Genomic DNA, 24,841 nt, shown 5'->3' with positions numbered 1-24,841 from the left:
ATAATACCTAATTTGAATTTTATGAGACTAAAATTCATTCATATTCAATAGAGTAATAATTTATAATTTATTCAATAGAAAAAAAATCAATTTAAGCATGCATTACATATGAAGGTTACTATATTAAATAAAATAGAGTAAAATTTGCTATAAATAGAATATTACAAAATTATTACATATATAGTTCTATAGTAAAATACACTATATAAATAAATGAACAAAGGATCACTTTACCCCCTCATCTTGGCACAAAGTATCAAAAACGTCCAAATTGAGAAAACCGGATCACTTTTACCCTGAACTTGTTAAAACCGGTACAAAAACACCCCTTATGCTGACGTGGCACTTAATTGGAGAGTGGGTTTCTAATTAAACCTAATTTACTCTAATTAATCACACTCAAACACTAATTAATAACAATTAAACTCTAATAAATCTAGGGGCCTTTTTGAACTTTTATCCAAAAAAAATTTAATTTTTTTTTCTTTTTCCGGCGAGGAGGACTTCCTCCTCGCCGGAAGTCTGTTCTTGAGAGAACAGACCGGCGAGGTCTGTTCTCTCAAGAACAGACCAGATCTGTTCTTGAGAGAACAGATCTGGGTCTGTTCTCTCAAGAACAGACCTCGCCGGTCTGTTCTTGAGAGAACAGACCCGCGGTCTGTTCTCTCAGGAACAGACGGCGCCGCCATCTGTTCTTGAGAGAACAGACCGGCGAGGTCTGTTCTTGAGAGAACAGACCAGCCGGTCTGTTCTTGAGAGAACAGACCAGCCGGTCTGTTCTCTTAAGAACAGACGGTAGTCTGTTCTTGAAGAACAGACTGCCGTCTGTTCTTGAAGAACAGACTCAGGTCTGTTCTTCAAGAACAGACCTGGGTCTGTTCTTCAAGAACAGACCTGGGTCTGTTCTTCAAGACCCATGGGTCAATTTTTTGACCCATGGATCTGATTTAATGTGTAAAAAATTTTAATTTTTTTTATTAAAAAATATAAATTTTAGGGATTAATTTGGTATATAAGTAAAAGTTGGAGGATTAATTTGTAATTTTACGTTTGAAATTAAAAGGATGAAATTGTTATTTTTTTTAAATTATTAGGTATTAATTTAAAATGTTTAAAAAAAATTAGGACTATTTTAAACTTTTTTCAATCAAAAACCACCTTAGAAAACCAAAACCCCTATTAAAACCGGAGAGTGAGGTACACTCTCTAGGGTGAGAGTGGGGAGGGGGTTTTTTGTACTAAATTTGACAAGTTCAGGGTAAAAGTGATCCCGTTTTGCTAATTTGGACGTTTTTGATACTTTGTGCCAAGTTCAGGGGGTAAAGTGATCCTTTGTTCATAAATAAATATAATTCATTATTCATATTATTTTATTTGAATAATTACTAATAAAATATATATATACATGTATTTATATTAAAAAAAGTTAGTTATTTTAGTTAGTCATTTTTTTCAATTATTATAGTTTTTAAATTATCCGGCCTGAACCAAAACAGAAACTGAATATCTCTATGAACACCAACAGAACCAAACCGTATTTTCTTGTAGAAAATAAATGACAAGAGTACATATTTTTTTCATATTTTATTTTTTTAATGGGGCAAGAATTGTTTTTCTTACAATTTTATTTTGAAGATATTTTCTGGAGTAACAAATTGCTACATGAATGCTTGCTATGCCTAGCTAGGAATTCTGAGTAAAGTGTGTAATACAATAAATAATTATAGTCTTCTGGACTATAATTCTTCCCCTTCTCCGGTGGTAATGTAGGGCTTGATAGTGCTCTTAAATGAAATCCACGGTCAACTTTCTACCTTAACAGCCAAGCTTGAGACTTCAGATGTGATTCTGTAAAGTATTAAAAACTGTTAAAAGAATCAGCCAATAAAATTATGGTAGCTGCATTTCAGTGTTTTGCCGGCAACTGCACTTGTATGGTTTACGCTCTGGTACTTTTATGTATCGACTAATGGCTGGCTGCTAGAGCGGGTTCTGTCTGAACAGCAACTACATTATGACAACGGCTGCAAAGTGTTGGGTGTTCGGCGAAAGAACCAACATTAGGCGTGTAATTCCAGCATCTCTCGCATTTTAGTCCATCTGCCCGTGACACCCCAATCCAAACTTTATTATCTCCCTCGATGAGAAACTCTCCGGTGTATGGTATAGTTTCAATCAGCTGCTTATCAAAAAGTTCAAGAACTTCCACCTGCATATTACCATTCAATTAACACAGGATTGAATTCAAGAATGAATATTGATGCCAACAAAGGTTCATTTCACCTCTTCAACTTGGCACAAAATATCAAATATGTCCAAGTTTGTGTTTTACGACAAAAGAAATCTACAACTTGCCAATTTTTGGTCAATTTACACCCTAATATGAGGCTGCTCTTGATGACCAAGGGTGTAAACTGACCCAATATTGACAAGCTGTGGGTTCTTTTGTCATAAAACACAAACTTGGACATTTTGATATTTTGTGCCAAGTTAGAGGGGTTGAATGACCTTTCGTTGATTATGATGCATCAATAAATATGATTTAGAAAGAAGCATATAGGAAAACAGAGCAATTTAGTGTATAATCACACTTAAGGCGAATATATACCTGAGATGTGATGAATATGCGATGTAGTGGATCTGCATCATTGCTTGCTGCGCAGATTCCATGGAATTTTGAAGCCAATTTTGCATCAGATGTATGCAGGTATACCTTAGCTTCTAAACTAGAACCAATTAACTTCCCCGTACGAGCAGCTTCCAGAACTTTATTAACCTCGGTTCTCAGCTGTTCAAATTAATTTAATTTAGAAACAAGTAAAATGTGTTGAAAAAAATGTAACATCACAAATATAAGCAACTTACAACTGTTCCATGAAAGAGAATTCATTGTTGTTTAAAAAAAAAACTGTATAATAAACTATCACTGAAATCATCGTTTGCCAGGATTTAGCTTTAGGTCACTACCTCAAGAATTCTTCCCCAGAAATCAATTTCTTCAGCAGGAAAAGAAAGCCATTTTTCATTCAAAGCAGGCCACTTTAGTTCAAAAACAAATTTTGCAACAGAACCATCTTCAACCAGATACGGAAAAGGAAGATTCTGCCAAACATCCTCAGCCAGATGAGGCAATATTGGAGCAACAACCCTCACAATGCAAAGGAGATGTGCCGCAAGAACTGTTTGACAACTTTTTCTTGTAAAACTTGTCATACCCCTGAAAATTAAATTTTTAAAAAGTTACTCCTTTAGTTTCACCTAGATGTACTATACAAGAAATTGCTAATAATTTTCTTGTAGGAAAAGCTCATCAAATGTAGTTGAGTATTTCTGAAAATACACAAGTTTTGAGTGTATAGGAAATGAAGGAGAATTACCCAACATAGAGTCTATCTTTAGCAACATCAAAGTAGAAATTTGATAGGTCAACTATGACAAACCGTTGTATGATCTGAAACACAGTTATCCACGTTAAAGAGTATGAAGCAGGCAGGCAATCTTGTTCATGGGTTAAAATAAGGCCACCAGCAGTAATAAATAACAATACAACAGCGACATTATCAGAAAAAAAAACAATACAACAGCAACTATCATGCATATCTAGGCTCCTTCAAGATCTTGGGATCAGAAGAAGTTTCGTCAGAAGCACAGCTTTAGGTGGTTATTTTCCAGCTAAAATTTGAAATATCTACTGCAATCTCCTTGTTGCGCATATACAAAAATAGCATTTCAATCATATATGATATACCATTGGAAATTATATACCTGGAATATTTTGAAAAATTGATAATTCTCATAGCCCTCTCTTATATTCTTTACAACATTTTCCAGCTGATATAATGCATGCTTATCAATCATGGGGAGATCATCATATGGAACTGCATCATTAGCCTGTCAGAAGCACAATAGTCGTTTAAATGTGAGCAGAGGGGGTTAGTTAATCATTCAAACAACACTAAATTCAAATGACAGCTAGTTTTAGCCCTGTCAAATAATGTTTTGCTTGATTTCAAAACTATGTTGTAACAGAGTGGCTTCAGCCATGACAAAAGATTAACTCACATTCCAATCGTGTAGATTTCCCAAAAGATATCTCAATGTTCCTCGCATCTTCCTGTAAATATCAGACATTTGCCGAAGAATTTGAGGACCAATCATGACATCACCAGTATAATCCACGCTAGAAACCCAAAGTCGAAGGACATCAGCCCCATAGGCTGGTGCTCCCTGTGAAGTGCTAACAGCAGCTACATTGAAAAATCCGACACACAATAGGATTCACAGAAAATTGTATATCAAGTCACTTACCCCAGTACTTTTCCCCCCTTCAATAATGGTGCGTGGATCTACAACATTACCCAAGGATTTGCTCATCTTGAAACCCTTCTCATCTAACACAAATCCATGAGTTATGACACTGGAATATGGGGCCTTTCCTGCAGAGACGGATAAAAAATGTAACATGGCATCTTATTGTATCTTCTTTTACCCGTTGCAACTAAGGAGATCTCAAAACTATATTACATTTATTTTACTTGATAAGCTTACTACTAAACTGACATTAAAGTTGTAATTCCAATGGCAATCATTTGCAGAGGAGAAGTTTATTTTAGGAACATATGCTGATTATCAAATTGTAAACAGGACTCTCTATTTGACAAAAAAATAAAAAATCAATATAATGATCTTTATCTCATGTAGAAACATTTCTGATGTAAATGGTTGCTGAATGATAATAGAGACTGTGACCGTGACAACACATAAATAAAAGCATTAAGACTTTTTATTCAATAATTCTCAAGATGGGGAATCATCTTGCAAAATGGACATACTTTGTGACAAAAATTTGCACCTTTTTGTTTGCATGGACAAAATCTCTTTACCTTTAGTTGCTATACTTGTCAATAAAGAGCTCTGGAACCACCCTCGGTGCTGATCTGAACCTTCAAGATATAGATCTGCAGGATAACTAAGGCCATTTCTTCTTCCCAGCACAGCAGCCCATGAAGAACCTGTTTAAACAATTAAACAAATGAGATTTCCACGAGAGAACAAACATGAAAAATTCGGAACATTTTACAGCAGAAATCATAGAAGGGTAACTATTGAGCAGGTATCTAAATGCATTCAGAAAAGTAAAGAAGACTAATATGAAAAAACGGAAGATACAATCCAGACAAACAGAAAGATTTCACAAATGTTGTATGTGATTTGACAATACCTGAATCAAACCAGACATCCATCGTATCTGTGCCCTTTTCAAACTCAGATGCTCTATCACGGTACTTGTCTGGGAGTAGATTCTCCACTGTCATGTACCACCATGCGTCACTGCCTTTCTGGGCTACTATAGCTGCAAAATAATGGCGATACATGAAACTGTGATAACTATAACAACATTACAAGTTTGCTACAAATTCTGCATGAGTAGATCAAAATTTGAAACTGATGAAAGTGGATAAGTGAATGGAAGAAACCAAAAATGAATCTTGTATGTGGAAAAGGAAATATCATGTATTCTGTTTCTCTTCCTGTTGGTAAAACTAAGAAGAGAAAAAGCTGCTGCTGTTCCAAGAAGGCTTACTCTTGACATGATCAATGGTATCTGCATTCATAAGGGGTTCCTTTGTCTCCACATGATAAAAGACTGGAATAGGGACACCCCATGTCCTTTGCCTTGATATGCACCAGTCCGACCGGCTAGAAGTCATTGTAGAAATTCTTTTTTCTGCCTGAAGAATGATTAATCAATATGTCATTTAAACAGTAAAGCATCAATAAGATTGTAAGGTTACAAATTAAAAGACCATACAAGATGCAAGAACCCAAACATAGCAACTGCAATTCATGATATTTAGCTTTGATCAACGCCCTCATGTCAGCTTCTATGTTCTCTAACAGTACAAATTGACAATCATTCTAGATAGTAGACATGCTAATTTTTTCACACAAAAACTAAAATATCACTCTTCAAGATGTCAAACTGTAAGGTTTGCATGCAAATACTTCCATTCACTGGAAATTAAATGCAAATTGTATTCAATAAAAAATAAGGGAACTTTCCTCACTTGGCACAAGAACTACCCAAGTTCAGAGTTATTTTGTGACCTAAGCAACATATGGAGAATAAGTTACTCATATAATCAGGACATTGAATGAACCAAACCCATTAATTATAGTATTTCAAGTGCAATTGACGAAAGATACCTGAGGTGGAACCCATTTTACGCGGCCAATTGCATCCATGGCAGCCTGACGAAATCCTTCTACTGATGCAAACCATTGCTCAGTGGCCCTGAATATAGTAGGTTTTTTAGTTCGCCAATCATATGGATATTTGTGCTCTGCAAAAGAGAAAATGAAGGATTTTACATACTCGCTGGACAACCTTTCTCTCATTGTAGTAAATAGACAACGTGGTTTATCAGAAAAGCGAACACATTTCTTGCAATCACAAAGGGTCCAACTTACCATATGATTCTTCCATAATAATAGACATTTGTTCATCCAGGTACTTCACTACAGCTATGTTACCATCCCCAAGTACATCAAGCCCACTAAACTGTGCAGCTTCTTCAGTGAACTTTCCATCATCATCAACAGGGGAAAATACAGGCAGTCCATATTTCATTCCAGTTACATAATCCTCCTGACCATGACCAGGAGCAGTATGTACCAGTCCAGTTCCTGATTCTGTTGTAATATAATCTCCTCCAATGACAACTGGGCATTCTCTGTTATCTATTGGATGAGTATACCTGAACCAAAGATTTAAACAAGATTTAAGTTGAAAATTAATAACAGTAGATCTGATCACCAAAATTCACTATTCAAGAGTTGACTGTCGAAATCATTTTCCTTAAGAAGTTTATCATATATAGATACTTATTCTACAAAATTTGTTTTTAGGTGAAATTGTTGGGTTAATTCTTTTGATTTTTTTAACACAGGGAGCATTATGATGGACGGAGCAAGGTCAACTTTACTTAAACTGAAGTCACAATTAATTGCAATTAGTTTTATTTCTAACCGGCAATTTTCAAGAGCTGATCCGGACACGGTTTTCTTTATCACAAGCTTCACATTCCATTTTGCCTCTAGAACTGGCACCAGTTCAGATGCTACAACAAGAAAAGGCTGTTTTGGCTCCCTCAATACATTGCCAAAGCGTCTTTTTTTATTTTCAGAGGACGTAGAGGCATTCTCCAAGGGTTGCACTTCAACGACAGCATACTGGAGCTTGGCATTGACCGCAACAGCTGAGGATAGAATAACTCAAAATATGAGAAGGAAGTAAGAAAATGAAAGAGAAAGCGAAAGAAGATGCAACATGATACATTCTCCAAGGCAAAGGGACATTTCTTCTGATCATTAGGGCCAGGAACAGAAGTAGGACTATATGATTGCAAAAGGAAAACAATGCAAGGGTAATAACAAAAAGATAGAATGTTGGTTCATAAATGTCATAATCAGATTTTTGGAGAGGGAATCTAATAATTTCCCATGATTGTCCTGAAGCACAGGGCCAGCTTATGAATTTAGCTCTCTGATTCCAAAAACAAGATCACCCCTCAATATGATGAAAATCAATAATTCACTGAACACCTCAAAAGCCTAAACAAATTAAATTACAAGTTATTGTGAGACAAATCACTACAATGCACAAGTTTATGGCCAAATGGTTTTTCAATCACAAGAATGCTAGACCATAATTAGTAGATAATCAATGATGTAAAGGCGTCTTAAACAATGAAAACACAAATACATACTAAAACTTATATGATATGGCCAAATGTTGGCATGAGATTTTAAATTAAAATTCCTGTTATTGCCATTACAAATATAAAGACTTACCCGCATTAGCCGGAACAGTCCAGGGAGTTGTCGTCCATATTGCCAGACACAAATCTGGAAAGAATTCCTCTAATAATGAACCCGAAGTAGGAGGCACGCTTACTATTTTGAATATGGCATATATGCTTTTTGAAACATGTCCCTCAGGATACTGCATAGAAGAGACTTTAACTAAATGAATAAATATACATTGACTACTCCAGCAAACCATGCACAAGAGCAACATAAAGCCACAAAATGCTACATGGTTCTAATACTCTAATCATCGCTTTATAATTCAGCAGTACTCAGAAAAACGAAGTCGATAAAGAAACTGCAAGCCACTTAATTTACCTCCAACTCAGCCTCTGCAAGAGCGGTACGAGATGAAGGACTCCAGTGAACTGGTTTCCTGCCCCTATAGATGTATCCTTGAAGGGCCATCTGGCCAAACACTTCAATCTACAAACGAAGAGGACGTAAGAATTTCTTGAAAAGTTAACCATAACAATTCAATTACCATGAAAATCAAAAGTACATTGAAAGTAAAAGTAAAAGAGACGATAGCTCCTCCATTTCCTTTTAGAACTTTGCAAGACTCTTGCTGTCATGTTATCTCCCGATTTCAAGTTGGTGAATTCACAACATTATGGTAGTCTAGGCTTCTGCCAAATATTTTACCCTACTAGTGCATATGACAGAATAAAAAATAGCAAGACCGCATCTTTCCTGAAAAAAATTCACAGAATGATAATGGAGAAAAGGTATACCAGCTACCTGGGCTGCTTCATATTCTGGATCCAGAGTTAGATAAGGGTTATCCCAGTCTGCCCAAACTCCATAGCGCTGCAAAAGGTACAGTTGATTAGTTGACTGTTTATCGACACGGTCTTGCCATCCACCTAATTTAACTGATAATGAATTTTTTAATGAAAGATATATATTAACAACCAAAAAATGTATCATAACTATAATTTTAAGATATTTCCTTGAACTTTTATTATGTGGGCAAAAAGCCAATAATTTTCCAAAAAATAAAACACAAAATAAGCTACAACCTTAAATGATTCCATCTGAGTTTTGACAGTTGCTTTAGCAAATTTGGCTGCCTTTGTTCGTAATTTTGATGGTGTCAGATCCTTTCTGGCATCCTGATCCAATGATTGCAGAACTGTAAAATTTATAGTGAGAGTTGACTTAGTTAGAAAACTCGTCTTCAATTTTCTTTCAGTATTACGCATTATCTAATTGTAATTAAGCCTTTGATTTAGCAAAGAACTGACTTGGTAAGAAAATTTACAGTCTCATGTTTGCCCTCATTTTTGGGCAAATCAGTAGATTGACTTCATGAAGAGACTAAAAACATTAACAAGAATAATCGGGAAAATATTTTGACAGCCAGCCCGAATTCAAAAATTAGACTGCTTTTGCCGATTTAGCTAGCTCCCCTGCATGTGACGGAACAAAATGCAAAATCTTAACCAGAAAAGAAATGTATACTTGCCTTTCAACTCAATTGGCAGGCCATGACAATCCCAACCAGGCACAAAATAGACCTTATAATTTTCAAGAATCTGCCAAGAAAAGAAAAGCATGATTCAGAAACCCAAAAAGATGCAATAAATCAAAATTTCTAGAAGTTAAAAAAGGAATATATGTTTGACTGTCTTCTTGTATTTGTTTCTTAGCATGAAAATTGCAGAAAACACAAGATTCAGGATTTTTAATTGTGCATCTGTACTTAAATGAAGTAATCATAGCTTTGACAAATTTTCAGATTAAAATTGATAATGAACATATAGGAGTCTTTTTTTTTCATTTTTAATCTGAATTATTATTTTTAGTATATTAGTAAAAGCATATAAAAACACGCCAGCATTCAAATATTTGAGGCACTGAATACTCAAACACACCTTATAACGGTTAATTATATCCTTCAAGATTTTATTCATGGCATGACCAATGTGTAGATCACCATTAGCATAAGGAGGACCATCATGCAAAATGAAACTTCCCTGAAAAAACAGTTCATATGCAAAGTCAATGAAAGAGTTCAAATACATAAAATTAATCCACAAAATGGGAATCTACAAAACAAAAATAGCCACTCACTCTATCGTTCTTATCAACCACTCTCTTGAAAACCTGGTTATCATTCCATAATTTTTGAATCTCGGGCTCTCTAGTCAAAGCGTTTGCTCTCATACTAAAGGTTGTCTTTGGTAAATTCACTGTATGCTTGTACTTACCTTCTTGTTTTTCCCCTACATAATTCCAAACAATTCATCAACTACGTACTCCACAATCAATCATATACAGTAATTAATTCAGTTAAATTCAACTTAATTATGTCAAAATTAAGCATGGGATTGCATTCTTGGACTTTTTAAACACTATGGAAAAACTAATTTACTTGCACAAAATGATTTATACATTGTAATATTTAATCTAATAGTATAAATCCGTAGCAAAATACACACCATCAGACGCTTTTTTAGCCGCCATTACAGGTCCACGAGATCTCCTCTTCGAAGAAGAACCAAATTCATCAACAGAATATGTACTATAACATCTTGTAGTATTCAAAAACGAGAAAACTTTAACCGAAGAAGAATTCCGCCTATTCAAATACATCAATTTCACTGCAGTAATATTTCTAGACGATGATGAACAACTCCTCTGCAAAAAAACCTGAAACCCACAAAATTAAACTGCATTACACAGACAGCCTGTTCCAAGTTTCTCTGAGACATTTTATCAAACACGTAGTGTGCATATAAAAAAAAAACTAAAAAATTTACTTAAAAAAGGCTATAAAGTTATTTAAATTAGAATAATAACTACTAATTAGAGGGGTGGTTTCAAAATTTGATATACCCAAGAGGAAGAAGAGTGAAGCATGGCAATGGTGGCTTCTCCAGGACTCAACGCCAAGGATTTCAGCAGAGACATTTTTGTTCTGGTTCTACAGCTATAGCTTTAGCTAAATCATTTTAAAGTGTAAACTGAGATATTATTTTTTTGGTGTACAAGTTTTGCTAAATTGAATTGCAGGATACGGAAATATTTTATATGGATAGAGTGAAAGTGAACAAGAGCAGCCTTTTTATTTTCTAAGGTCCCCATATTATCATTTTATTGCAGTTTGATAATCAAACTTTATTTTATTTTATTAACTTTTACTTATATTTAAAAAGAGATGTTCCGGAAATGAATTTATGCATATAATATATTAAGTTTTTGAATAAAAATAAATAAAGTAGATTGACATGTGGTAAAGGAAAAACCGGCTGCCAAATATGTATTTTTATACGGAGAACCAAATTAATTTTAGTTTCTAAATAAACTGGATTGGAATTTGGTTACTAAATCGTAAAACAATGATAATTTGAGTAATTTTATAAGATGAAAAAAACATCAAACTTACTGATTTTTGACAAAAAAAAGTCAAAAATTTTAACCCATTATTCTATTTTATAATTGTTCAAAATATTTATCTATTTATTTATCAAAAAATACTATCTCAATTATATCATAAGATTAATAACTTTATCAATTGTTATAAAAAAAACTATAATATTTTTACAGATTAATGGCAGTATTTAGGGCAGTTATTCAATTTAATCAAATATTCTCTTCATTTTCCACAAAAAAAAATAATCAAAACTCAATCGGTATAAGCATTGGGTACACTTTTTCCTTCCCAAAAATCAGACAGAACATGCATCAAACGAATTGCATGAAATGAGAAACATAAGAAAATGCAGGTACCACTTTGATATTTTAGCATCTCCATAAACTACAAAACTAAATTTCATGTCTTACAGATGAAACAGAGTTATGTCTGTAAACTCTTGAAGTATTTAACTACCATAACTATCCTTTTCTAAATCATTAACCCTACAAATTTGAACTGCAACTAAAAACATTCACTAGTAATCTCACAGGTTCGAGTTTCTTGAGTCAGAAGAAACGTAACAGAGACTCCTTAAAATCGATATTACTATAAGAGCAACTTGTAGTTCCGAGCTACTAGTCTTGATCATAACCTGCTCATTCTGCTTATTGTTCATTCCAATTTGAATACACATTTTCAAATTCCGAGCAACGGAGAACTGAGCCTGTAAATCTGTCGTTACACGGAATCTGCCTCTACGCTGTACCTGGTTGTAATCATGTTCATCGGAATCGGATAAAGCCAACAATGGATGATCGAGAGGTTGTCGATAAAAATGATCTCGAGGCTTGCTCTTAAAACCCGCTTCTGATAATATCTTGAGTGAGTAACATAATAGTAATAATTGGGATCTCCAGTTTTGTCCATTCGGAAGGACATGTTCTCCTGTTTCGTTCGCCAAACACGACCGGTGATTCTCAACAAGAGACACGGGATTCATCATAGTCAGTTTCATTAGTCGCGTATCCCCAACTGAGAGTCCGATAGCTTGCTGAACAATATGAGACCGTTTAGCAACAAACTCCTCAAAACTTAAGGGTGAACAACCAGATGATGCTTCTTCAGGGGGTGAAGCAGCAGCATGAGTCAGAGTAACAATGGCGTTTCGCCATAGTGATGCAGTCAGAGTATTAGTGATTGAGGCTAACAATGGATAATCACTTGCGGCTTCTCTATACGTGTCTAAACGATCAACGTAGAGGACGACATCAGGAGGAAACTTCTTCATCAATTTCTTAATTGATGCTAAAATTTTCCTGTTGGTAGCTTCTTGCTTCGGAGATGTTCCGAGACCTGGTGTGTCGAGAATTCTTATCTTAATTCCATCAATTTTCCCAATAACCTCCTGAATTTTATTTGTACAAGACTCGAATGCATTAATTCGAATTTTCTTCTCTCCAAAAAGAGAATTAATTGTTGCGCTTTTTCCAACCCCGCTTTTCCCGATAACTAAAATGTTCAAGCAAAAGTCTAAATCATCTTTGCCCTCTACTTCTTCAAGTTGCACCGCCATTTTCTCAGCAGACTCATTGCTAAACACTTGTCTAACGTGTTCTCCTGCAGCAAGAACCAACCGATGTAACACTTGAGCAGCTATAGGATCTTCTGGAGTAAGTCCTAGTCGGCGGACAAGTCTCAAGAACTTCACCCTAATGTGTTGTATCTTTTCAATTTCCTTCCTTTCTTCTTCGCTTACATTCCCATTCATAACATTCTTGACCATATCTGATTGCGACGCATGTCTTGTAGTGTCAAGTGAGGAAACTGAACCATCCAAAATCTTTTCATCATGCTTCTTATTGGTCTCCGATTCTTCATGTGAGGGAGGAACAATTAGCTCATTGATTCTCTGTGCATCATCATCGAAATCATCAACCATCCGGTGAGAAGTGGAGGATGTATGATTATTGTCTCCAAATAGCAAATCTTCAATAGTCTCATCAGAAAACAAACTTTTTCGCACTACTATTTTTTCTGCATCTATATCTAAATAATCTCTGATTCCAAGGGAATTAGATTCTCTCTCTGATTGCAATCTCTCACTGTCGCACATTTCAGGCATATCGTCATCGCTCAATATATCCAGAGACTGAATTTCATTCTTCTTGATAGAACTGTCAAAGGATACTGGCCGGTTGCCATCTTCAGATGCAAAAAGTTCACATATTGTACCAATTTCTTGGCCAGTTTTATTCTCAAGAGAAACACTTCCACTAATGGCACTTTTCTGATCATTCTTCTTGAGATTTACATCTTTCTCTGTCTCCAACCCCAAAGCTTTCAATTTTAGTTCTTCAGACTCTAGCATCATTTTCTGGTTGTTAGAACTATCAACTATTTGAGCTATCTGCTTCTTGAGCAGGTTGATGCCATCAGCCTTTATCTCTTCCAGCTCTAACAAAATGTCATCATCCTCGCGCAACACACTTTCATGGGTAACATCACAACCACTAACCGTTTCTCCACTCTGTTGCATTTTCATGCTAGCACCACATAGCTCTAATAGATGATTCACAAAACCAGGCCCTATGTTCTTCACACTGCGCCCATCTCCATTATCCAATTCAATCTTTCCCTGCTGCAAATTCTCAAAAGGCAAACTTTCTTCAACAAAATGCTTGGCATAATCGTTAAAGTTCCTCTCCAAGAAACTGATATCTACCAAAGATTTCACATGACCATCAGATACAACAACACATCCATGATCCTCAACCAACTCAACTGAAGCAGAATCCTCTGTAACATGCTTAGCATCTTTGTTCAACTTTAAATTTTCTTCGAAAACGACTTCCTTATTCTCCAATAAAGGCCCAACCTGAGCTTCCAATGAAATAACACGGCAGTCATCTTTAATCAGTTCTACTGAAACAGAGCCATTAGAACCCTTTATTAACAACTCACCATCTTCACTACTCAAAACACACGTATTAACATTAGCTAGTTTATCCAGCAAATCACCATTAACTCTTACCGCTAACAACTGAGACTCATTCGCAACTGACGAATCTCCTTGCACTAATGACTCGACCATTTCACCTTCTTCAACAACAGACACTTCCACTCTAGGTGCACTATCAGTTCTATCATGAAAACCATGAGTAGGCACCTTAATAATATTCGAAAACCTATCATCCACAGCTCTCTCATCACACAACAACTCATCGAATTCATCACATTCCATCGACAACTGGGCAATAGGCCTAACTCTCGCCACATTCGGACTCCCAGAATCAACAACAGAACCATCCTCATCAGTTATACCACTCTCTTCATCATCAAAAACGGAACTCCCCAAACTTTCTTCATATGGGTTATTCACAAAAGGCCTAAAAGTTCGAACTTTATCAAAAAAGCTACTTAGTTCTCGATTTTCCTCATCTGGGCCAGCTACAAAAACCTTCTCTGATGCACTTTCAAACTCCTCACCGCTAAAATACTCTTCAGACTCAAACTCATTATAAATACTACTATAAGTATCACTACAATCAGATTTCTCATGACTATTAGACTCAAATTCTGAAGCATTATCACCACTACTACCATCACCATCATCATCATCAGGAGTAAGAGGAGCTCGGATAGAACAAGAACCTGTAGAAGAGGACCCTTGTGCTGCTGAAAGTGAGACATGGAGCTTTGAAGCCATAGCTTTGCCTAAACTGAGAAACAAACAAAGACAGTAAAGCTAAAATCAGGAACTACTTTAAATTTTTAGGGTCTTGTTTCAATGATTCTTGAACTATAGGTGTTGATTTGCCAAGGAGATACTAACGAGCTGGAACAGTAGATAGGATGCTGTTGTGTTTTCAAAAATGTAGGTTAGATTCTGTCTTCTTATACGGTTTGTCAATCTCAAGACAACATGAAATAGAGTGAGGGGTTTAGATAAGAAAGAGATTTAGGTTTTGTCTCACTTATTATTACGTTTTTTCTTTCTTTGTCGTAAGGTCCACATACATAAAACCAATTTTCAAACACAAATTTAAGAGTAAATTTGTTGAGAGGACATTTAATTAAAAACATAATATGATAAGTGAGATAAAATGGTATGAATTTTAAACTTATATTGGAGGGGTGCGCCAGGCCAGTGCTGTAGTGCAACGCACAGGCGACGCTCGGGAGCCCCAATAGCAAGCTATTGTAGCGGACTCTCCCCCTTAAAAAATTAATTTAATATCGTGTGGGCCAATGACCCACATATCAGATATTAAACTGATAAGAACAGATACTACACTTGATCTTAGCCAAAAGGCCGAGAAAGGTATGATTTGATAGGTAGCCGGTTTCCGTATTTATAACACTAGTCCTCACCGCTTTTGTCTTATGTAAGCGATGTGGGATTTTTACAAATAAAGATTGTTTTAGAAACTTGAAGCTTTCTTTTTCATTCAACAATGGCGCGTTCATACGGTTACAGCGCCACATCCACAACCACCTTCCCTTTCCTAGCTCGCCCATCAATCGCCGTTATTCACAAATTCCGGCAGTACCCGGCAAAACTCGCGTCGGCTCGTATTTCCGCTTCATTTCCATCATCAAAACGCATAGTAATACAGAGAAAAAACCATTTACGCCCCAAAATTCTTAAAACCCTAACTAAACCCTTACCAGAACCCCCAGTTGCAATAGAACCCACTCTCCCCGTTTCCATTCCCATAATTCCATTCCAGCTCGAACCCCAAAACGACGCTGCTTTGGATTCTCTCAATGAAATTGATTTGGGAACTGTTATTGAAGAAAAGAAGGGTGATTATGGCAGAATTTCACCCAAGTTTGTCTTGAAATTTTGTGGTTGGGTGATTGGGGTTTATCTGTTACAAGCAATTGTAACGGTTTGGGTGTTTGGCAATGACAGTAAAGATAAGAGCTTTGGTAATTCAGAGTCTGGTAAAGGTAATGTTTTTATGTACTCAAGCAATGCTGAGGTGGTGTATTCTGATGAAATGGAGGAGAGGATTAGCGAAATTAAGGCGATGGCGAGAGAGGTACGAAAGAAAGAGGGAATGAAGAGGAAAGATGGTTATGATGATGAGAATGAAATTGAAAAGGAAATTGGTGATAGGTTGATTAAGGTTGAGAAAAAATTGAATTCTAAGAGGGAACAGTTTTTGCCTGATTCGTTTATGAATCTTTTAGGCGGGTTTGGTAGTCAAGAAGAAGATGAGGAGGAGGAGAAGGAGGAGGAGGAAAATGATAATGATGGTGGTGGTGGTGAGATGGAATTGAGTAATGATGAGCAAATGCTATTGTTTAAAAAGAAGTTCGGGTTTAGAAGTTCTTTGATGAGCTCATCGATGAGCAGTCCAAAGGGGTTTTCGGGTTTAAGGAGTGATGAAAAGTTGAGTAGCACGAATGGAAGTGTTTTGAATGGTAAACCGAGAGATAGTGAAATTGAGGCTGTGATTAATGGTTACATAACAGAGAAGGAAAAGGAGGATCTGCATAAGGAAGCGGAGTCTGGTAATGTAAATAACGTCTTTTGAATGTATGATTTGTTGCATTTACATTCGTGATAGTGATTTTAAGTTCATGGTAATTGTTCTTGATGTTCTGAATATCTGAATTTTTATTTGTTTGGTAGATGCAGGTTTTGTAGTACCCTGAAAGAATGACTTTTAGGGCTATTATTTGAATATTTTGATGCTGTGATGTATTTTAATCCAACTCCACATTGAGAGGAAAACATGTTTTTAGTACTAAAAGTAGAATTTGATAGTACTAAACTCTGAATTTGTTTCTTCCGCTATCACATGCATTGCTTTTGGAGCTCTTCATAAAGGTGGATTTTTATATTTTTAGGTGCTGTCCAGGAGAATGGTAAAGCAAGGTCCTCAAATGAAATAACGGAGGTTTCAAAATCACAAAATGCAAAAAAATTAGGAAGCTTAGCAAAAGAACACCGGAGAACTGTTACAGATATTGATGGACCTGCTTCATCCAGCAGAAACCCTCAAAAGAGACCAATGGCAAACAAAGCAGGGAATAAACAATCAGATGTGCAAAAACCTTTCTGGTGGCTGAAGCTTCCTTATGTTCTAGTATGCAATTGAAACCTGATACTCTTTCATTATTGATTTCTTTGTCAGTATGATAATATGTATGTTTCTATATCTGATATGCAAATTATACTAATAGAACGCCACTGTGTCTGCACAAACAATTAAGTTAGTTTTCTTTCTTCCACATTTTATCAGTGTGGCTGATTTTGTGCAAGTAGTTGTATCTATATCCATGTGCGCATAGCAGATCTTTACTTTTTCAGACAAGTGGGACATGTGGCAAAATTACGGCTAGGTTTCCGGGAGTTAGTTTTTATGCTATTGCGTTAATTTTTATTTTAGATTAATTTCTAATGATATCGGTTTATATGTACTCTTCTCCAGGTTATCTTAATGCGAAAAGGCTCAGAACTTGAAGGACAAGGACTTTATTGTATAAAAGCACTTTCACAGCCAGATGACCAAGTGGAATCCTACACTGTTGCTTTTGAGGACCGTGGCGATGCCAATAACTTCTGTCATTTGCTTGATTGCTACTTTGAAGATTTAGGGGATTTCATGGCTGACATCATTCCACTCTCTGTTAAAGTAAGAACTCCAACTCCATTTCTTTCATGCATACTTGTAATTAGACACAAGACAAGGCATTTTTATACGGTTATAAGGATCCTTCTTGTAAGCAAAAATTAATGGTAGATATAAGGATGTTACCGAATTCTTGTACGAAAAAACAATGGCTGACATAGCATAGAGTCAAAAGTAATGAACAAATGCATGTGTCCTGCTATTGCGAGTCTATTTGAAAAGCTGAGAAGAATCTGAACTCTTGCAGGAACTTTACGAGGGTGTGAAATCTGGATCCAAGAAAGTAATTGTTGTGAGGAAGGGGCAGCTAAAGCTTTATGTTGGTCAACCGTTTGTTGAGGTTGAGATGGCTTTGTCATCTTTACTTGAACAAGATCAAGGTACTCCGTGAAATGGCGAAGTCGTGATTTATTATAAAGGCAGTAGATGTTTCGAATGAGATCAGCTCATTATAAGAGGATGAAGCACTTGACTTGTTGAAGAATTAATAATGGTCAGAGTTAAACTTGGATTCTTCTTCCAAGTTTTGATCCTACTTATGGTTAGCCTCGATAACACCTGCAAATGTCAGTGACAGATCTTTTGCAACTGTGAGGTTCTCTTGAATCTTTGAACACATTCTTGATAGGATATATTAGGTGCTGCTGCATGGCAATTTTGTTGATAATAGATGTAAAAAATTATCAAATTAATTTTGGTTTTGACGACTTTCGTGGGAAAAAGACAATTAACTGTAGTTTTGGGGAATTTGTGTTGTTATGCCCAGCTCTATGTAAGAAAAACTAATAGATATTCATGTAAAAAGTAGATTACATGAAACTAGATATTACTACACACTGTTCTTTCTCCAATTTTCAGCACACAAGAGCTGGCTGGTCTCACTACTGCTGCAATAACAGCAAAATACTACTCAATTCGATTATGAACTTATAATTTTCGACATAGACAGAGCGTGAATGGCAGATAAATTCGCTTGGCAAAAACTCTGCCAAAATTCCACCTTATCGCCCTCTTCATCTTTTGTATACGCCTCATATAAAGAGATCACAATCTTCCGTGCTGCTTCCCTTGCCTCGGGCAGCCTATCATTCAACAAATCTGCAGCAATTTGAACCAGCGCAGCCAGTCCAAACTCTTTCATTGCTTCTATATCCTGAAAAAGAAGCACCATTTATCTTAAAAAGCCGTCGAAAAGACGATAGCACACAAAATTGTGAGTTTTCAAAAGGTTTACCATGTCGGAAACGCAGTTGGAGATTCCTACAGCAACTTTGGCCCGGACTCGGAGGTTGGTATGTCTAACATAAGCTCTAAGCTTATGAAGCAGAGGCAAATGAGTCATGGACTTCACCATTACATTCAATGCTCTATCTGCTTCTTCACACACAAACTTTTTATCTTGTGAAGCTTTGAAGAGTAGCTGTAATAGCTGTGCACCAAATGGGACAAAAAAAAAATTAAAAAATAAAAGAAAAATAAACACTTTTAGAGAAATAAGGGAATAAATTGATTTAATCCTCACCAGGTTATCAAATGCATCAGTGGTTGAATCAAATAATTTGTCTCCAAATACATTAAATATATCAGATGAAGCCATTATTGAAGTTTTACACAAAGCACTTCTTGGATTCTTCATGGCCTTTACCACCACCAACATAACCTTCTCTCTATAAGAATCATACACATATTTTTATTAATTACGCGCTTCGTTCAAATAGATCTAATTTAAACACCTTTTCAAAAAAACAATCTATATATGCCAGAAAACTTACAAGATAGGGAGCAAAAGAGACGAGTGATGCAACGCGAATCGCCTAACATCGTTCAGCGAATCACAAACCGTAATCCAATCTTTGGATTCTAATCCTTCGATTAGGCTCTGAGTATTCATAAAAAACAAAAATCATACCTCGAAATCTATGGACAAAATAATACCCAATTAAGAGAGATTAATTATATTATATACTTACTTGAATCTTAATTTCAGGGTCTGCCATAGGTTTAAGATTCTCAGACAGAACATAATCAATAACAACATCGGCAGAAGGCGGCAATGGAGGATTATTTTCATCGGTAACACCAACCTCGGCCGGTTTTTGAAGTAAAACGTTAACTTTTGCTTGTTTTTTGGGTCTCTCCGGTGTTGTTGTCGGAAGTGCATTGCCGATTGGTCTCAACGCCATTCTTGATTATTATTTTTTGCAACAGAAACCAACAGATTTAAAGATTTTTTTTTTTGCCAGAACAGACAGATTTAAAGATGAATAGAGAAATTCGAAGGTTATTTAAGTTGTTAAAATTTTAAGAAGGACGTTATTTCTTTTAATCTATTTATGGATGGGTAACGGTCTGTAAACCCAGTAAAGGAAAGTGGGAATTTTTGTTGACTATTTATGGAGATTTGAATTTTGAATTAGAGGGAGACGTTGGAGTTATTAACGGTCATATATTTTAGATTGGGAGTGGATTCTCTGTAGTTGGGGCTATTTTAATTAGTTTGAGATCGGTCTCTGTTTTGATGTGTGGCCTTAGGATTCCATTTGTGGTGTTGATAAATGATATCTGACGGGTCATATTTATGCGGGACCATTATCATCATTTGACCAAAACTATGAAATTTGGATATATTTTTTTTAAAGTGTGCTAGAAAAGTAATTAAAAATGAAAGTAAATTTAAAGGTCCTTTTTGTTTTTGAATTTTTTAACATAGAGATGTATTTCTATGAAAATAAATTTGTACCTTTTACCTTTAAAGTGTATGTAAAAACTGTTTCCGTGAGACAATGTTCCATATGAAATTATGATTATATTTAAAAAAAAAAAAATTGAGCCGGCTTTTCATATACTATTTTTTTACTTGATCACCTTGAAAAATTACAAAAAAAACGTTCACAATTACTAGTTAGATATTCTGATATTAAAATTGCAAAATTAATCGAACATTGTGTGAAATCAAATATTATTTATTAGTAAAATAATGTTACAGCACATTATAATAAATAACAAGAATAAAATGTTACACCACATAGAGCACAAGAATATGGAACACTTGAAGATGAATCGGTGAGCTAAAAGAAGATGATCGCGGTGCAGTATCATTTGCATTAGCATGTCATCACAGCATTACCACTCCGAGTCGTCTTACAGAAAGATAAAAGTTCAAAGCACAGAGACATGCTGTAGTAAATTCCAACTTGCATCAAACAAAGGCAGATTGGATTTGTGAAATTGCTGTAGTAAATTCCAACTCATACATGCTTGTGCCGATTTTAGCGATTCTCGACATTGATGTCAGGGAGATGCTTGTGAAGTTGACGAATCAAGTTGCTTACCTGGCGCATTTAAGAAAAAGGAACATGCATCTACTGGTCAAAACACGGACTAGAGGTTCAATTCAACAACATGACATCAAGAACAAGCAAACAGAAAGAACCATGCAAATCCACAGTAACAGAAACTACATTTTTCATTCCTAATAGAGGTGCCTTCCACAGTGCCATGATGGCAATGTGCTCATTCAAAATACACTAGTGGGTTGATTTTTAAAAAAAGTCCATGTTGAGATATATATTTTTAAAGAAATCCAATGTTTTGTGATTATTCGCAACATTTTAACATTAAAACCAGCAAGACATAGTAGATTTCTCCTATGTATGTGCAAAAAAAAATATTCATCAATTGCAGAATTTAACTTTTGTAATAAACAATTTCTATATTCGAATAGTTAACAAGTTCAGAAACATACCTTTGCATGCAGCAACTATATATCCCCACTGAGGAAGTCTGTAATGGACGAATAAAGTCCCTTGCCACAAAATTTATCATAGGCAAGATAAAGAGTTGAATGCACAGCATCAAACACTAAATTGGCAACATCAATCCATCACATAGTACCTGATAATAACATGATGTCACCAAGATCTTGCAGCATGTTGTGATTTCGCTATTTCCCTCAGAACAGCACCCACAATAGCTGCCTGCTCAAGACATTCAGCTTTCTGCAGGGCATCCAAAAGTGCAATACATGTTTTAGTATGAATTTGGCAACCTCTCCGCCGAGTTTCCTCAAAAACTTTAAACGCATCCATTGCCCTATTTGAGTAACTTAAGCCTTCAATGATAGCATTATAACTAGCAGAATCAGGTATACCCCCACTTGCTTTAAACCTTTCAAAGAGCGAACTAGCTTCTGCAATGTTCCCAGCCTTTGCAAGTCCTGCAATCATAGTGGTGTAAGTGATAACATTGGGTATTAACCCTTGCTTCTGCATCTCTTGCCAAAACACAAAGGCCTTGTTAAATTTTCTAATCCGGCAGAGACCATTTATGAGAATGCTGAACGTGATCTGATTTGGAGTGCATTTCAAATTTTTCATATTCTGGAAGCAAACAAGGGCTTCACTAATTTCCTCTGCTTTCACCAAGGCATCAAGCAAGCAATTCCATGTGTACACATTAGGTGTTAAACCTTTCTGCATCAACTCTTCCATGATTAGATAAGCCTCATCGATCCTTGTTACTTTTCCAAACCCGTTAATGAGACTGCTATAGATGACAACATTGAGCTCTAATCCATTCGACTTGGCTTCTTCAAACAGCGCATACGCTTCATCTAGCCTATCAATTTTGGCAAGACCGTCAATCACAGAGCCATAGGTAAAAACAGTTGGTTGGTGGCCCTTTGTCTTCATTTCCTCCAGCAAATGATATGCTTTATCGACCTTACCTGACTTGCAGAACCCGTCAATAACAGTGTTATAAGCACGAGTATCCAGAATACAGCCTTGATCCTTCATTGCATAGAACAGGTTATATGTTTCTCGTGCAAAACCAGCTTTCACCAGGCCATGAATTAGGATCGAATAACTCATAACATCTGGAACAAATCCTCGAGATTTTATTTCCTCGAATATAGCTCTTCCTTTCTCAGTTTCACCAGCTTTAAAAGTACAATCCATGTAGATATTGAGAAGCATGAGATCAGGAGTACAGCCCCTGTGGATCATTTCCTTGTATATCTTGTGGCCATCCTCCTTCCGTCCACACTTGAAGAAGTTTTTTATGAGGGATGTATACACAATGGCGGTTGGGACTTTATCAGAATCCAACATCCGTTCAAAAAGCCCGTATGCATCATCAACTTTACCTTGTTTGCCTAAACCATCTATAAGTGAACAGAATGTAACCTCATCCGGGGAACAAATTCTATGATTCATTCCTTCGAATAAAGAGCACGCCTCATTAAGTCTTTTGGCTTTACATAGTCTATCAATCATTATGTTTACAGTCATGACATTAGGAAACAAGCCAGCTGCTTCCATTGCATCTCGAACCTTGAAAGCAGCTTCAACTTCTCCTGCTTTGCATAGCATATCAATTAGAATATTATACGTAGAAAGATTGGGCGCTGCATCCTTCTTCATTTCCTCAAAAGTTTTCAATGCCTCCTCCAGTCTTCCCCTTTTACCAAGGCATGTCAGGATGCAATTATATGCTATAACACTAGGAATGCACCCTCTAGCTTTTTGTCTCTCCAGTAAACTATATACCTTGTCAAACTTCCCAGATAATCCATAGCCCATGATCATGGTGTTGTAAGCATATGCACATGGGACTTTTCTGTTTTTTTCCATCTGCTCAAATATTTCCACTGCTTCATCAAGTCTATTAGCTTTGCAGAGAACACTAATCATGCTAGTATAAGTCACATCATCAGGAAATAAACCATGTGATTTAATCTCATGAAAGAATTTCCAAGCCATATCCACCTTACCCACCTTACCAAAGCAATCTATACAGACATTATAAAGAACAATATCAGCATGAAGACAGTTACTTTTCATCTCATCCAACAGTGCAAGGGCAGCGTCAAGACGACCTTCTCTAGCAAACACACGAATCACAGTTGTAAACAAATGTGTGCTTACTTCATAACCCAATTCCTGCATTTGATGAAATAAAGTAAGCATAAGGTCCGGTTCTTGAACTGCAGACAGGGCGCCAATCAGAGTCGTATAAGCAGAAAAGGCAGGCCGAAACTTGAATTTCCTCAAACATTGAATCAAATCAAACCCTTCTTTAAGCTTATTCGACTTCACACAGCTCAAAATTAACTCAACGCAAGCCTTTGGCGAAGGCCCAAATCCTGCAATACTCATTTCCTCAATAATTTGCTCAAAATAATCAAACCTCTTCATTTTCGCCATTACCATAAGAAGCGAATTATAAGCTTCCGGGCATAGAGTCTCGTCGGTTTTTCTTTCAGCCCATCTAAAATAACTAATTGCTTGATTAACATTTTTCACTCTCCTTAACACGCAGATAACGAATTCTGGTTGAGGACTTTCATCAAACATGGAGAGTGCATTCTCAACATCAGGTCCCCAGGTACCATTTTCCAATATTTTACACACCTCGTCAACTCGTTGTCGTACTGCGTCGTTTCGTCTCCAGTTTTCATCATCATCAATGTCCTTACAGGAAGAGATTTTACCGTCCAATTCCGACGTGGGTCCGTTACTAATGGAAATCCACTTCCTGGGATTGCTAAATTTATTCCAGAATTTAAATGCATTGCGTAATTTTGTTCCTGGAGGATTAAAAATCGGAGAAAAAATAATTACAGAGTTTACAAATTTGAATCAAAGAAATTAATTACTGAAATGAAAACAAATCTGCTTTAATTTTTACCTGCTGGGTTTCTTAATAGAATCTTCATGTATGCATTTGTGTCCTTGCACGTTTGTATTTAATAATTTAAAACAAAAAACTATCAAGAAAATTAAAAATTGAATGTGTAGGGTTTAAGGTTTAAGGTTTCAGAGAGTAGTGTGAAGGAGACAGGAACTGACCCGATTCACTAACCGGGTTTCATTGGCTGATTTTTGAAACTGAGTTGCTTATATAATCAGACCCAAAACGCTGCGTTTTTAGAAAAAATTACAAAATCATCACCTTGAAACGTTGT

General features: G+C 36.1%; 5 protein-coding genes and 1 non-coding gene across 6 annotated transcripts; 1 reads left to right on the top strand and 5 right to left on the bottom strand.

The window, feature by feature from the left end:
• Positions 1–1,556: 1,556 nt before the first annotated feature.
• LOC126667926 (isoleucine--tRNA ligase, chloroplastic/mitochondrial) lies at positions 1,557–10,907 on the bottom strand. Its single transcript, XM_050361069.2, has 22 exons — positions 10,711–10,907; positions 10,314–10,524; positions 9,946–10,097; positions 9,747–9,848; positions 9,338–9,407; positions 8,892–9,004; positions 8,611–8,679; positions 8,188–8,295; positions 7,855–8,005; positions 7,031–7,259; positions 6,472–6,758; positions 6,208–6,344; positions 5,585–5,732; positions 5,222–5,353; positions 4,884–5,012; positions 4,309–4,436; positions 4,063–4,227; positions 3,766–3,891; positions 3,378–3,451; positions 2,968–3,217; positions 2,609–2,788; positions 1,557–2,209 (listed from the first exon to the last, which is right to left on the bottom strand). Exons 1-22 carry the CDS (start codon positions 10,783–10,785, stop codon positions 1,967–1,969), a joined length of 3,279 nt encoding a protein of 1,092 aa, XP_050217026.1. The 5' UTR covers positions 10,786–10,907; the 3' UTR covers positions 1,557–1,966.
• Positions 10,908–11,587: 680 nt separating this feature from the next.
• Positions 11,588–15,282, bottom strand: LOC126667737 (translocase of chloroplast 159, chloroplastic-like). Its single transcript, XM_050360795.1, has one exon. The coding sequence runs from the start codon at positions 14,934–14,936 to the stop codon at positions 11,775–11,777; it is 3,162 nt and encodes a 1,053-aa protein (XP_050216752.1). The 5' UTR covers positions 14,937–15,282; the 3' UTR covers positions 11,588–11,774.
• Positions 15,283–15,359: 77 nt separating this feature from the next.
• LOC126670866 (U2 spliceosomal RNA) lies at positions 15,360–15,555 on the bottom strand. Its single transcript, XR_007638859.1, has one exon. It is a non-coding gene; the product is annotated as a U2 spliceosomal RNA (small nuclear RNA).
• Positions 15,556–15,571: 16 nt separating this feature from the next.
• On the top strand, positions 15,572–18,693 carry LOC126667738 (uncharacterized). Its single transcript, XM_050360796.2, has 4 exons — positions 15,572–16,750; positions 17,090–17,328; positions 17,674–17,877; positions 18,122–18,693. The coding sequence occupies exons 1-4, from the start codon at positions 15,685–15,687 to the stop codon at positions 18,263–18,265; spliced, it is 1,653 nt and encodes a 550-aa protein (XP_050216753.1). The 5' UTR covers positions 15,572–15,684; the 3' UTR covers positions 18,266–18,693.
• Positions 18,648–20,248, bottom strand: LOC126667739 (uncharacterized). The gene is made up of 5 exons (XM_050360797.2): positions 19,845–20,248; positions 19,647–19,753; positions 19,397–19,541; positions 19,109–19,303; positions 18,648–19,027 (listed from the first exon to the last, which is right to left on the bottom strand). The coding sequence occupies exons 1-5, from the start codon at positions 20,055–20,057 to the stop codon at positions 18,794–18,796; spliced, it is 894 nt and encodes a 297-aa protein (XP_050216754.1). The 5' UTR covers positions 20,058–20,248; the 3' UTR covers positions 18,648–18,793.
• Positions 20,249–20,805: 557 nt separating this feature from the next.
• Positions 20,806–24,761, bottom strand: LOC126669925 (pentatricopeptide repeat-containing protein At3g06920). Its single transcript, XM_056104764.1, has 3 exons — positions 24,565–24,761; positions 21,620–24,463; positions 20,806–21,206 (listed from the first exon to the last, which is right to left on the bottom strand). The coding sequence occupies exons 1-2, from the start codon at positions 24,590–24,592 to the stop codon at positions 21,786–21,788; spliced, it is 2,706 nt and encodes a 901-aa protein (XP_055960739.1). The 5' UTR covers positions 24,593–24,761; the 3' UTR covers positions 20,806–21,206; positions 21,620–21,785.
• Between the last annotated feature and the right edge of the window lie 80 nt (positions 24,762–24,841).

Source organism: Mercurialis annua, linkage group LG2 (assembly GCF_937616625.2).
Source record: "Mercurialis annua linkage group LG2, ddMerAnnu1.2, whole genome shotgun sequence".
In the NCBI taxonomy this organism is placed as follows: Eukaryota; Viridiplantae; Streptophyta; class Magnoliopsida; order Malpighiales; family Euphorbiaceae; genus Mercurialis; species Mercurialis annua.
This window is presented reverse-complemented; position numbering and strand designations above follow the sequence as displayed.

Coding starts and splice junctions, on each gene's coding strand:
- LOC126667739 (XM_050360797.2), bottom strand. CDS start 20,057: ATGGCGTTGAGACCAATCGGCAATGCACTTCCGACAACAACACCGGAG. Junction 19,542..19,646: donor TCTCTTTTGCTCCCTATCTT/GTAAGTTTTCTG, acceptor TGATTCTTATAG/AGAGAAGGTTATGTTGGTGG. Junction 19,304..19,396: donor CTGATGCATTTGATAACCTG/GTGAGGATTAAA, acceptor TTTGGTGCACAG/CTATTACAGCTACTCTTCAA.
- LOC126669925 (XM_056104764.1), bottom strand. CDS start 24,592: ATGAAGATTCTATTAAGAAACCCAGCAG. Junction 24,464..24,564: donor TCTATTAAGAAACCCAGCAG/GTAAAAATTAAA, acceptor TTAATCCTCCAG/GAACAAAATTACGCAATGCA.
- LOC126667738 (XM_050360796.2), top strand. CDS start 15,685: ATGGCGCGTTCATACGGTTACAGCGCCACATCCACAACCACCTTCCCT. Junction 17,329..17,673: donor TGAAGCTTCCTTATGTTCTA/GTATGCAATTGA, acceptor ACTCTTCTCCAG/GTTATCTTAATGCGAAAAGG. Junction 17,878..18,121: donor TCATTCCACTCTCTGTTAAA/GTAAGAACTCCA, acceptor GAACTCTTGCAG/GAACTTTACGAGGGTGTGAA.
- LOC126667737 (XM_050360795.1), bottom strand. CDS start 14,936: ATGGCTTCAAAGCTCCATGTCTCACTTTCAGCAGCACAAGGGTCCTCT.
- LOC126667926 (XM_050361069.2), bottom strand. CDS start 10,785: ATGTCTCTGCTGAAATCCTTGGCGTTGAGTCCTGGAGAAGCCACCATT. Junction 10,098..10,313: donor GGCTAAAAAAGCGTCTGATG/GTGTGTATTTTG, acceptor GGAATTATGTAG/GGGAAAAACAAGAAGGTAAG. Junction 3,452..3,765: donor AATTTTTCAAAATATTCCAG/GTATATAATTTC, acceptor ACTGTGTTTCAG/ATCATACAACGGTTTGTCAT.